We start from the raw sequence: 14,451 nt of genomic DNA, 5'->3' as shown, positions 1-14,451 counted from the left end.
CTAACTTCTCAAAAGTAAAACTCTACAGAAAATGTAAATTGAGTATGAGATAAATCCACTTCTGGATGGTGCTACAGAGGGGGGAAGTGGTAGCCTCACAATCTGAGCCTACGTTGTTGCTGTAATTTTCCTGCCTTATTCCTTTCCAATATTCTGAGCTGAGAAGTCACCTTCATTCTGTTTCATTCTTTAAACTCACAAGTTCCAAAATAGGTACACTTCCTACTTGATAGATTGTGTTTCAATGTAATGAACATGCACGCAGAGACGGCCATGAGTTAAGGGAGTTTATCACCTTACCTGTCATATTACAATATACAAGAAATGGTCCCAGGGGGCCACTCCCATCTGAGTCGATATAGTAAAAGCCCGAAGTGTTCCCTCTGTGCTTATAGGCTTCACACGATTGCTCATAAATAGCTGTAAGAGAACATCTTCCATCACAAACATAATGGCATTGTTTGCATTTTATCTGAAACGTGAACATTTGTCGGGATGGGGGTCGGAATAAACAGCACTAGGGCTGGGCGATAGCAGCTTTTCAAGAGCCAAACATTGTGGTGTGGCAATATACCTCGGTGTGGAAAACGGAAACTTATTTCGAATGAATGTATATACAGGGGTACCTCAGGTTACATATGCTTCTGGTTACAGATGCTTCAGGTTACAGACTCCGCTAACCCAGAAATAGTACCTCGGGTGAAGAACTTTGCTTCAGGATGAGAAGAGAAATCGTGAGAATTATTTTCCATTTCTACCACTATGCCTCTGAATACAGTGGTACCTCGGGTTACATACACTTCAGGTTACATACGCTTCAGGTTACAGACTCCGCTAACCCAGAAATAGTACCTCGGGTTAAGAACTTTGCTTCAGGATGAGAACAGAAATCATGCTCTGGCGGTACGGCAGCAGCAGGAGGCCCCATTAGCTAAAGTGGTGCTTCAGGTTAAGAACAGTTTCAGGTTAAGAATGGACCTCCGGAACGAATTAAGTACTAAACCCGAGGTACCACTGTAAATGAAAATATCAAATGCTCAGCAGTGACTACATTATTACATGAGCACTGTTCCACAGCATTTGATATTTTCATTTATATACATTCATTCGAAATAAGATGGGTTTATGAAGCAATTCTATATCCTCCCCCCACGCTGATGAAGAATTCTATGAAACAGTAGTCAATATCCAGAATCACTGTTCAATGTTGGACATCATATTTGCTGAATACACAAAGCTTCACAGCTTGTCTTTCACCGTACAGAGTTTGGTACCTCACTTCATTTAAAGATTTTCAGAGACTTTGAGACTAAAGATTTCATGTTGTACTTGTTATGGTTTGAAGGAATTCTATAAAGATTGTCTATTACGTATGTATATGGTCACTGTGTTGCCAAGACATTGCTGACTCATCCGTGAGGAGCAGGATTCCGAGGGTTGCTTTGTGCATCTCAGTTGGGGCTCCTTTAACTGATCACTGTGGCATGCGCCAACCGTGCTCCCCTCAGCTGAACAGTTTCATGGAGCCCCCACACTGCCGCCAGCTCACGGGAGCCAGCGCTGAGGTAATGGCAGCTGCACACTCCACAGTCGAGCAGTTTAAAGAAGCAGAGGGAGGAACAAGCTGTATTGGCACCTCGCCGATACAGCTTGTTTCTCGCTCTGCATCGTATGAGGACAGAGTGCGGCAGTGGTTTCACTCAGTGATATATTGCTGGTGAAACTGTCACTGCTCCTGAGTCCCTCTGCTAGCAGCGCCACTGGAGGAAGGAACTCTAGCGGACGCTGCCAGCAAAGGGACTCAGGAGCGCTGGTGGTTTCACCAGCGATATACCGCTGAGTGAAGCCAACATCGCGATCTGCTCCTCATGCTGGTCCTGGGCGATATATCGATATATCGCCCAGGCGTAGACAACACATGCATTCAAATCTGAGGGAAACCAATTATATTCACACATACAAAGCTGCACCACTATTGGCGTAAGTAAACAGCTTTTACACTCCTTTAAATAGAAAATGACTGAGTGCGTGTTTTTCTTCACCTCCTGAACAACAGCGTTCACAGCGAAAATATCCAGAGGTGGGTGGCCAATCATGCAGTGTCAAAATGTGAATAATATAAAGAAACTTGCTTTATCTCAAAATCACAAGGAACTGAGTAATAACCAAGCCACAGCAGAACTCTGCTTTGCTGGAAACCGTGTCCTCCCTTAAAGAGGGCACATGCTGCAGTGAGACCTGGAGACTGATCTCCTGCTTGTGGGTGGGTCTATTGGATAGCCACAACACCCAATTGGTGGGTGTAATCTGGCCAATGGGGTGCAGTCTAAATGAATTGAGGGACCTATATAAACCCATGCATGTGTCCCAGAGTTTCCTCTTTCGGCTCATGCATCGGAACACCCGCCCACTTCTCCCTAATTTTAGGGCATTTTGCTATTGACCTTGCTATGCAGTCATGTGTCGTCTGTTGTTGGGACAGGGGCACGCCAGGAATTTCCCCCACTTGGCTGATTGGTTGTAGCCATTTGGGTTTCGCCTGCCATGTAGCAATTTGTCACAACTTGTAAGGTTGCGGATAGGCACTGGTTCATGTGATAGGGATGGGAGAATGGTCTCACCATCCCTATGTGAAGGGTATTCCGTTAAAGAAACCCAGGGACTCAACTTGGTTTGGTCAACCCCCGAGAAGGGGTTGTGCCCATGCCTGAGTCCAGGGGAGCATCTGGGGAGTGGACATAGTCTGTTCCTGGGTTTTGCACCTACCTCAGCTGTTCACCCTTGGCTGACCTATGATAGAGCTCTGGGTCAGCGCTACCTGCAAGGGTGCAGGGAGCTAGTTGAACCAGAGCCTATACAACTACTCACTTTTCTGCAATCAATAAAGTTGTGGCCTAAATTCTGCCAAAAACCAAAATTAAAATTTGAGTCAAATGTGTCTTTAAGGGGGAGGTCTCTGGGTCTGAACACCAAAAGGCGGCAGAGCAACCCTCTGCCTTGTTCTCTTGGCTTCCACCAGTGCAGGACCCAGTCAACCATGAAGGTTCCTGCTGCATTTGCCAAAACTGCAGGTGGGTGGGGGTTGCCAGTAAAGCAGGGCATTCCTGGAGTATGGAAGAGACGGAGTTAAGCTGACTAAGAAGTCACAGTGCATGGTTGATGGTGGAGTTATGCATGGTCTCTAAAACCTATTAGCTTCCCTCCCCATATTCTTCTGTGCCGTAACATCCATACCACGACACACAAGAATCTTCACATATTCCCCTGCCGTAAAGATGGTTGACAAGGGATGGGTGGGGCTTCAGGAAACTGAGATACATTCCTAAAGCAGTTTGAGAGGCACAGACTTACTGCATCTGCCAGTGCCAATATGTGCCAGACGCATGGCCACTCCATTGATCATAATAACAAAGCACCAGAGACTTAATAGCATCTTCATCAGTCTCTTCTTGTGTCAGAAAAGGCCACTGTGATGAACAGCTATGCTGTGTAGGGGTTTCAACAGGCAGCTATAACAGATGGTGGGGGCTGTTTTAGCATCGTTTTAGTCAAATGAATGGCTTCTTTCTGCCAGGACCCGAGCTCCAGGTCCAGTGATCTGTGTTCCCAGTGCAGCAAAACATTTCATCAAGCAACAATATGGAAGCTACGGAAAATATGTTTCAAGCTTAAAATCAAGTACATATTGATTGACATTCGCTGCTTATGATCCTGGTCAATTAGAAGGATGTTGCTCCCTTTCCTGCTTGGAGCAGCTGGACCAAGTAGCTCTCAAGCCTTTAATTTAAGGTTCGATAAGCAGTAGCAGTTCTGGCTTGATGGTTCGTCATACGTTGTGGCAGTCAAGTTCAAAAGGGATTATCAGCATCATCTAGATTTATTAGTTTCACTTCACCATAAGGAGCTGTATCCCAACTAAGGCTTACTCAGAGTAGAACCTGTTGAAATTAATGGACCTAACAGCCATGTTCATTATTTTCAGTGGGTCTGACTAAAAGTCTCAGGGCATATTTTAAACCACTATCTTAAAACCAGTAAACAATTTACAATCAGAATAATGGGGAGGACCCTAAAAATGATGGAAGCTATTCAAAAAGGGTGCCAGACTCATATCTGTAGGGAGGGAATTCCACAGCTTTTGACATAAAGTTACAAAAATGGACTTCTGCGTTCAGCCGTCCAACGGCTGAGGTTAAAGGCCACTCACTGTAATCTCCCCAAACAATAACTCCACATCTAAAGTGCATTAGCTGAAACTTCCAAAATAACCCATCACCATCTTACAATTATGCTATACAAAGCTGTTAATTTTTAAATGATATTACGCAGTTAAAATTGTCGATGTTTAGCCTTTATTTAACTTGAATGCATACCAAATACGATCAAATTGAAACTTCTTTCAAGGAAAAAGGAAACTCGTTTGCAAATGCAAAAGGAAACTTGTTTACAAAAGGAGAAGTTAGTGAGGGGGGATAAAATAATTATGAGGAACAAAAAAACCCAGACCTTTTCTAAATTTCTTTATGCATGAGAACAATACAGTACAAGTTCTGAAGCTTTTATCCAGAAATACAATCTGTAATTGTTCAAGTTTTTTTCCTCCTAGGTTTTTAAACAATCAGGCTGTATGACAGAAACCAGATTGAAAGCTTCAGAAGGTAAGACTGCACTGTTGTTCTCTATAGAAAGTTTAACACAAATAGTTGTTGGGGGGTGCTGGGAGAAATTGATTTCTCTGAATTCCAATGTGAGCTAACCTGAGCCACACCTCATGGACTCATAAATGAATGGAAGAACAATGATCCTTCAGATTTTGCACTTCTCCTGATTTTGTGATCCTGTTCTTGGTTCTAAAAACGTACCAAAATGCATTTGAAATGGTGTAATTTTGGGTATGTTTAGAAAAACATCCATGCAGATGAAATATATATTTAAGTACATATTTGTGATGGAAAATGTATATAAATACACATTTAAATCTGAGTTTTCATAGAGATTTTTCTAACAACAACCCCTCTTAAAATATAATAGTGCTGGAATGAGTGGTCTTCACAATTTCTCTAAAATAGAAGGCTATATGCATTTCAAAAAGGAACAACCAACCAACCAAACAAAAACACTTTGCAGTTAAACATTTCTCCTCTAAAATAAAGTTTTTTTTAATATAATAAAATACCCAAGACTTACAGTAATGGCATGTAGCTCCCATGTAACCTGTGTTTGCACAGCTGCAATAGAAACTATTCCAGGATTGTGAACATTCACCACCATGTTCACAGTAATTGGGAAGACATCTTCAAAGACAAAAGGCAACATGTAAACATTTTAAATATAGTTATAGAGAAGGTATAGTCAAAAGACAGATCTCTCCAAAGTACAGCAGAATAATATGCTAGGATACCAGTGAGGGGCACTCCTGGATCCTCTGGCCTTTGGTGAATGCCCAGTTTGGGTAATTAAATTATTTATTTATTACACAAAAATTTATACATCGCTCGACTGTAAAAAGCCTCAAAACTTTTCACAAAAAATATAGGAAGCTAAAATCAAGAAAATAATACAACACGACTTTAAATCATACAAAAATTAATATACTAAAACAGATCCTAAACATCTGAGGTAGTCTTGCCTAACTAAGGCAGTTTTTTAGCTGAAGCCAGAAAGAGTACAGTTGTACCTCAGAAGTTGAATGCCATGCGAGTCGAACGTTTTGGCTCCCAAATGCCACAAACCCGGAAGTGAGTGTTCAGGTTTGCGAATGTTCTTTAGAACCTGAAAATCCAATGCGGTTTCCACAGTTTCTGATTGGCTGCAAGGGCTTCCTGCAACCAATTGGAAGCCACGCCTTGGTTTTCAAACGTTTTAGAGGTGGAACGGATTCCATTTGACTTCCGGGGTACGACTGTACTGGAAGTTGCCTGCTTGATCTCAATAAGCAGGGAGTTAATTCTGTGTCCAGGGCAGCTGTTTATCAGCTCCATCTGGTACGCAGGTTGAGACCCTACCTGCCTGTGGACTGTCTCACCAGAGTGGTGCATGCTCTAGTTATTTCCGGCTTGGATTACTGCAAGGCTCTCTACGTGGGGCTACCTTTGAAGGTGACTCAGAAACTGCAATTAATCCAGAATGTGGCAGCTAGATTGGTGACTAGGAGTGACCGCCAAGACCATATAACACCGGTCCTGAGAGATCTGCACTGGGTCCCAGTACATTTTCGAGCACAATTCAAAGTGTTTGTGCTGACCTTTAAACGGCCTCAGTCCAGTATACCTGAAGGAGCGTCTCCACCCCCATCATTCAGCCCGGACACTGAGGTCCAGCGCCGAGGGCCTTCTGGCTGTTCCCTCACTGCGAGAAGTGAGGTTACAGGGAACCAGGCAGAGGGCCTTCTCAGTGGTGGCGCCTGCCCTGTGGAACACTCTCCCACCTGATGTCAAGGCAATAAGCAACTATCTTACTTTTAAAAGACATCTGAAGGCAGCCCTGTTTAGGGAAGTTTTTAATGTTTAATTCTGTATTGTGTTTTAATATTCAGTTGGGAGCCACCCAGAGTGGCTGGGCAGGGTATAAATAATAAATTATTATTTTTGTTATTATAAAAATGTAGGTGTAGCCACACTAAACAATCAAGTTCTTACAAATGCAGTATGGATATTAAGCGGCGCCTGCAGTTTTGCCAATTATGCCGATCAAGAAGCAGAAGCAAAGTCACACTCCCCTTTGCTGCTCTCTGCAGAGGTCATCCCTCAGGGCAACCAAGGTTGACTAAGCTCCATGGACTAAGAAATAACTAAAGAGGGAGCTTTGACTGAAGAGAACATAATATGTAGTTATTTCTGACTACATGATAAACATTTTGATTCAGCCTTAGAAACAGATGGAAAAGCAGATCTTGTATTTGTCACCTTTAAATGCATCACGTAGCTTAAAAGGGAAAAACCATATACTATAAATAATCAGAAACTGCTCTGCTAAAGACTATCTTGACAAGGCATAATTTAAACACAACAGTTTAATCTACCACATACATCTTAATAGCAGCTAATAAATATGTAGGGCGATACGAGCTTGGAAGGAAATTCTAATACTTGCTTGAATGTTTTCATCTGGCAGCCACAAGATCTTGGATCTTGAGAAATCTAATAAGTATCCCTAGGCTATCTATAGGTTTTCCATAGGGGGCTTGATGTACAGTCAGAGCAAATGCATCTGCTATCCTCTGTGTCTGAGGATACACAGACTTCAGAAGACGTTTACCAAACAATTTTTGCCTTTAAAATAATTTTGGGCTGGCTTACTAAATGCACCCATAGACCGAGAAAGCAGAAAAGCCACTCAAAGGAAGCACAAAAGTAAATAAAGATTAATAAACTGTTGGAATGGGGCAGGAGACTTGGAGAAGAATGGATTTATTTCAGGGCAAAAGCAGCAGTCAGAAGAAGGAATCGACATGCCCTCTCCTCCTGAAGGACTGCTGCTACAAATCACTCTTTTCAGGGAGAAGCAGCTGCCAGACTAACATTTTTATGTGGCCAACGCATATGAGATATAAAGTCCAGAAAGGAGAGCAATTTGAAAAGACCCAAACATTCTAGCATTAGCAGTGTTCAAAGTTAATACAGTCCACCGAAAAATGAAACCGTTCTTACCTGTCTATAATGCCACACAAATCTATCTGAAGGTCACTGAAGTTCCCCATTGAGTTCTGTTGAACTGAAATTAAATCCACTGCTTTGTTATCAATGGAAATTAGTTTCATACACCCAAGGAAACCACCAATTGGATTTTTGCATTCTGAGCTGTTGGCATTAGAAGGACATCCTGGAAACATAACACATAAGAAAGAGTTAACTGGAGGGGAAGGCTACTCTAAAGCACACAAAAGGTATCTATTTCCTACAAAAGAGACACAAAACTTTGACTCCTGGGTTGGCTTGGTCCCACTCACTTGTGATCTCCAGGCAGTACAGTGGTACCTCGGGTTAAGTACTTAATTCATTCCAGAGGTCCATTCTTAACCTGAAACTGTTCTTAACCTGAAGCACCACTTTAGCTAATGGGGCCTCCTGCTGCTGCCGCGCCACTGGAGCACGATTTCTGTTCTCATCCTGAAGCAAAGTTCTTAACCCGAGGTACTATTTCTGGGTTAGCGGAGTCTGTAACCTGAAGCGTATGTAACCTGAAGTGTATGTAACCCAAGGTACCACTGTATTCAGATGCATAGTGGTAGAAATGGAAAATAATTCTCTGATAACTTTTGTACAACATCTAACCACAGGCATTCATGTTTAGTTACGACCCACAAGCATAAGCTGAAAATATTGGTCACAGTTTAGAAAGTTATAGAAAGATGGCTCTCCAAATAAGAGCTCGTACAAAAGGAGCTGGCAACAGCTCCACATCTCTCTGCAGTCCCATGACCCTAAAACTCCTTGAGTGTCACTCTTGTGACATATCAGGGAATCCCATCACAGTCACAGTTCCACTTCTTCACTAGAGAGGCAGAGCCAAAGATTTACACAACATGTTTTAATGGTCTGCCTTTGGGCAGCAGAGTTACAAATCTGAAACTTAACATTCATTCATAACAAATGTGCAGCCTAGATGTCAGGTCTCCCAGAGGGGAACTGAACCTTAGACGTCATCAGGCATAATTCGCTTTTTGGATATCACAAGGTACAGTGGCCAGACAATATTACTGTTGTAACTAGAGTAGGGACAAAAAGGTCTCAGCCAGAAACTATAAGACCAGCACCCCTAGTAACATGAGTAATGGGGCATCATGGACATGCTTCTTGTGGCAGGGTGATGCTCGGACCATATAGTGGCAAATGTTTTCTGGCCCCTGGATGCATGTGGGATTTTGCCTGACAGCTTTACCAAGCTATCCACTATAACCCCCAGGTCTCATTCTTTGTTTCCCATTCACGGTCAATCAATTTAGGGTTTTGTGTGTTGTGTTGTTGTGTAACTTTGGTGCATTCTGCTTTTATTTCCGCCCCAGCCTACAAAAGTACTCTTCAGCTTTAAAAGGTTTTGATTGCCTGCCAACACTACCAGGAATGCATCAGAATAGCGCCACAGCGTGCTTCTTACAAAATTCAGTTAACGACAACAACGACAACGAAAACCCTTTTGGTTTATTACATTGGCTCCAAAATGCTAGGGAATCACAGCTGTGAAGGGCCACACCCTTAACATTTTCATTACATAGAGAATATTGATATGGTGTGGTATCTTATCTTGTGGTTAGCTCCAGCTTCACCACTCCGTTGGAAACGAGTGGCTGTCAGTGGGAGAGTGGCAGACCTAAGTCCCAAATTTGTTTGTTACTGGAATGACCTCAGGGAATCTATGCAACTACAGTGGATCCTTCTGGTAACATAACTTTCAGGTTGCGAATGTGCGAAACCCAGAAATGTATACTTCCGGGTTTTGCAACGCGCACATGCACACAAGTGCTCTATCACGCCGCGCACGTGCGCAGAAGCAGCACCTCATGTTGCGGACTTTTCGGAGTATGTAAGGACCCCCGGAACGAATTAAGTTTGTATCTGGAGGGTCCGCTGTGAAGCGACCATTCCATGTTGCAAGTGGCAATGTCTGGTGACTAATGCCATTCATGTCGAACGACAGTTAAGCCATGTTCACATGAGGAACCATAAAACCTTGCCCCCTCCTTTTCATTATAATTACATGATGTGACTCAGCTGTCTCACCCTTAACAACTGTGACTCTGCAGTAAAATCTACAGTAGCCATTCATTGTTAATATAATTGCCATCACTGTCATCAACATCCCGTATTCATCTATTATTTTTAGATACTCCGCAGATGTAATATCTGAGCACATCAAAGTATTAACAAAATATATTACAGAAATGAAACTTAATGCCCAAAAGATGCAAGGAAAAAGGAAACAAATTAACAATTAGATCATAGTGAGCAGCATATGAAAATTGGTAACTCTCCATTTTCTATGTAACACTGTGTTCCACAGTGAAAGCCCTTGGTGAAGTCATCAGTTTGAATTATAAATGTTAATAGGTTATTCGGGATGACAAATGATGCCTTTCACTTCTTTTCTTGATTTTTTTTTCCTTACAGGACATTGCTGCCTCAAGACTGATGTACTAAGACATTACTTTGATTTTAATCAAACAGTGTTGCCTCTTGGGTGATATTAGTCAAATGACTTGTTGTCTCATAATATTAGCAGGCAATAACTTAAGCCTGCATTAACGATGAAACCAGCATTATAACTTTCAATGAAACCCTTTTCAAGCTGAAGCCTTTTCAAGCTGAAGCCTACTTTTGAAATAAAAGCAGAATACCTAAGTTGTATAACACCAGGAAATATATATATCTGCATGCAAATTGTGCACGACTAATTACAATTAAAATGAAGGGGGGACAAAGAAGAATGAGACTTTGGGGTCATAGTGGACACTCGATGAAGATGTCGACTCACTATGCAGCAGCTGTGAAAAAGCTGCATTCCATGTTTAAGGTGTTTAGGAAAGGAACTGAAATGAAAACTACCAATGTAAGACACAATTCTTTGGTACTGCCACAGCCAGAATACTGCACGTGGTTCTGGTTGTCTCAGCTCAAAAGGATATTGTGGAGTGGGATACGTTGCACAAAATGGCACCCAAAATGATCAAGGGAACTCCCCTATGAGAAAATGTTACAGTACTGGGGGTTGTTCACTTAGAGAAAAGGTAACCCCCTGCAGGTAAAGGTAGAAAGGTAAAGGACCCCTGGATGGTTAAGTCCAGTCAAAGGCGACTACGGGGTTGTGGCACTCATCTCGCTTTCAGGTCGAGGGAGCTGGCGTTTGTCCACAGACAGCTTTCCGGGTCATGTGGCCAGCATGACAAACTGCTTCTGGCACAATGGGACACCGAGATGGAAATCAGAGTGTACGGAACACCATTTACCTTCCCACCACAGCGGTACCTATTTATCTACTTGCACTGGTGTGCTTTCCAACTGCTAGGTAGGCAGGAGCTGGGACAGAACAACGGGAGCTCACCCCGTCACAGGGATTCGAACTGCCGACCTTCTGATCGGCAAGCCCAATAGGCTCAGTGGTTTAGACCACAGCGCCACCTGCGTCCCGGGTCCATAGAATCATAGAGTTGGAAGAGACCACAAGGGCCATCGAGTCCAACCCCCTGCCAAGCAGGAAACACCATCAGAGCACTCCTGACATATGGTTGTCAAGCCTCTGCTTAAAGACCTCCAAAGAAGGAGACTCCACCACACTCCTTGGCAGCAAATTCCACTGTCGAACAGCTCTTACTGTCAGGAAGTTCTTCCTAATGTTTAGGTGGAATCTTCTTTCCTGCAGTTTGGATCCATTGCTCCATGTCCGCTTCTCTGGAGCAGCAGAAAACAACCTTTCTCCCTCCTCTATGTGACATCCTTTTATATATTTGAACATGGCTATCATATCACCCCTTAACCTCCTCTTCTCCAGGCTAAACATGCCCAGCTCCCTTAGCCGTTCCTCATAAGGCATCATTCCCAGGCCTTTGACCATTTTGGTTGCCCTCCTCTGGACACGTTCTAGTTTGTCAGTGTCCTTCTTGAACTGTGGTGCCCAGAACTGGACACAGTACTCCAGGTGAGGTCTGACCAGAGCAGAATACAGTGGCACTATTACTTCCCTTGATCTAGATGCTATACTCCTATTGATGCAGCCCAGAATTGCATTGGCTTTTTTAGCTGCTGCATCACACTGTTGGCTCATGTCAAGTTTGTGGTCAACCAAGACTCCTAGATCCTTTTCACATGTACTGCTCTCAAGCCAGGTGTCACCCATCTTGTATTTGTGCCTCTCATTTTTTTTGCCCAAGTCCAACCCCCTGTAATACCAGAATCTCCATCTTCCTTCCATCTTCACTGATACAAGGTGAATTTCTTACGGATAGTGAAAATTACATGTAGCCAAGTTGGACTACAAACCCAGTGTCTTTCTCACTGACCCCAATCTCCTGTGTGCTTGATGGCATTCACACTGACTTGAAGCATATGGAGGCAGCTATGTCTTACTGGCCTCAGAGAGGATGGAACAACAATGACATGGTTGCAAGCCATACCTGACCAATTGAAGTACAGTGGTACCTCGGGTTAAGAACTTAATTCGTTCTGGAGGTCCGTTCTTAACCTGAAACTCTACAATTCTAATGAGCAATACATTTTCCATAATATCCTAACTAGACTAAAGGATGTCGAGAGGCAAAATATTATGGCAGCTGTAAACAAAATTTGTTCGCCCATATTCTATGATTTAAATATCTTAGATAGCAGAGCCAATTACGTCACCAAATTAATAATTCCAGCCCAACGTAGGGCCTTTATGCTGGCCCGTTTGAATGTTTTTCCCTCAGCATTTGTCAGGGGAAGATATCAAAACATCCCCAGAAACAAGAGATTCTGCAGATGTTTTATGAATGTCCCGGACACGGTAGAGCACATTCTCTTTCAGTGCCCATTGTACAGTACGCTCCGTCAACGCGTGCTGTCCCCTCTTTTGGGTGGTCTGGAGCCCCAACAAGGTGAATGTGTGGGATTCTGCCTATCCGACGTTGACCAAAGGGTAACGGCGGGGGTAGCCGAGTTTTTGGTAGTAGCCCTCCAAGGAGCGGGTTAGCAAGGAAAACCACTGATTTTATACGTATATATATATATATGTATGTAGCCAACTGCTGCCTTTCTGTATATATCTCAAGGCTTTTATATGTTACTTTCTCTTTTATCGTTTTATTTGTATAATGCCTAATAAAGGTTTGAATAAGTAAGTAAGTAACCTGAAACTGTTCTTAACCTGAGGCACCACTTTAGCTAATGGGACCTCCTGCTGCCGCTGCGCGATTTCTCTTCTCATCGTGAAGCAAAGTTCTTAACCTGAGGTACTATTTCTGGGTTAGTGGAGTCTGTAACCTGAAGCATCTTTAACCTGAAGCGTCTGTACCCTGAGGTACAACTGTACTCAATTATATATCCTCTGGTCTGGAACTAGGATGGTTCTTTGCTCTTTTCAACACCTTTGGAAACTAAATCCTAATATCAGAAGAATGCAATAAGAGAACATTTATTACTACATATTTCTGTTCAGCTCCACTGTCATTTCAAAATGGTCCATTTAGGAGGGAAGCAGAGTTTGATAATGCTTAGAATTTTAGCTTTCTAACTTTTAGTTGTTTTCCAGAGCAAAGATAATGATATAAAAAGATATTGTTCTAAGGTTCTTTCATATGCATCTAATCTCTAAAACAATACAATAACAAAAAAATTTCCTAGGATTCTTTTGGTAAAGAATAAATCATTCACCACCATTATTAACAGAACAGATGGTCAGATTTCAGACCAGTGTGCTAAGTTCATATATATCAAAGTGAAAGAAACCATTTAATATGTATGATAGAATTTGATGAATTTGCTGTGTTTTCTCTCTCTTTTATCATTAATCTTCCCCTGCTGCTTACTTTTTAAAATACAAGGTCTGATGTGAAGGCACCTTCTTGTCTCCCACCTTGAGATGCATGACTATGCTGCCTGACCTCAAAACGATAGAGAATTTGAATACTAATTACATCTATGCAGGGAGGGAGACACACAAATCTCCACACCTTTTAAGTATTCTGCCTTCCAGATTTAAAGCAAACAAAACTAGCTACCACAAACTTGGCATTTTACAATACAAATCAACAGAACAACTGCTGGGGAAAATGGAACAACTGAGCTAATACAGGAAAAACATTGTATCCCATAGTGCCTGGTTTAAAGGCAAAGGGAAGGGAAGAGGGGGCACTATCAGCCATTATTTTAGAAAGTTGCAGGGTGCATGACTGGGCTACAAATCGGAAGTGATGAACTTCTGATTTCATGCATTCTTCCCTAACTTTTCCACAACAGTTTGAGTAGAGATTAGTGCTTGGACTACACTGTCCAAATTGCTGGCTTGATTCCAAAGCTTTCTCCCAATGAGGTTGGGGCTATGGGTAAGTAATTCAGTTTCCAATGTGCCTGGCATAAATTTTCTGATAAGAGATTTATACTGATCTCCTCAGGTAAGATACCCAGTAGGACTAAGAAAGGAACACATGGTTCAATTTAGATTCACATTTGGCACTTTATACAACAGCTCTCCTTGGTCTGAGGTGATTCATGGATTGCCTGAATTGATTCATCCATCTGTGTCCACTCCCCACCCCTCAATCCACTATTGGGGAATTAAAAATGGCTATAATTTTTTGACCTTTTGGCAGAAATTGATGGAATTTTCAGACATGGTAGTCCCTGCAGAGGGGCTAAAGCCTACCAAATAATAGTTACAAGGGTTTCTGTGCAGGAATCTTTTTTAAAAAATAATAATAATAATAATAAGAAGAAGAAGAAGAAGAAGAAGAAGAAAGTAATGTCTAACACTTTTTAAAAAACA

General features: G+C 42.3%; 1 protein-coding gene across 2 annotated transcripts in view; it reads right to left on the bottom strand.

Annotated features, from left to right (window-relative positions):
• Window positions 1-14,451, bottom strand: part of LOC128423033 (contactin-associated protein-like 4) — a 278,897-nt gene that overhangs the window by 82,083 nt on the left and 182,363 nt on the right. For both annotated transcript variants that reach the window (XM_053407702.1, XM_053407703.1), the window contains exons 10-12: window positions 7,650-7,821; window positions 5,188-5,294; window positions 301-420 (exon numbers count right to left, since the gene is read on the bottom strand). In XM_053407702.1, coding sequence (XP_053263677.1) covers window positions 301-420; window positions 5,188-5,294; window positions 7,650-7,821 — 399 coding nt within the window. The remainder of the gene's footprint in view (window positions 1-300; window positions 421-5,187; window positions 5,295-7,649; window positions 7,822-14,451) is intronic.

This window comes from Podarcis raffonei, chromosome 11 (genome assembly GCF_027172205.1).
Source record: "Podarcis raffonei isolate rPodRaf1 chromosome 11, rPodRaf1.pri, whole genome shotgun sequence".
NCBI lineage: Eukaryota > Metazoa > Chordata > Lepidosauria > Squamata > Lacertidae > Podarcis > Podarcis raffonei.
This window is presented reverse-complemented; position numbering and strand designations above follow the sequence as displayed.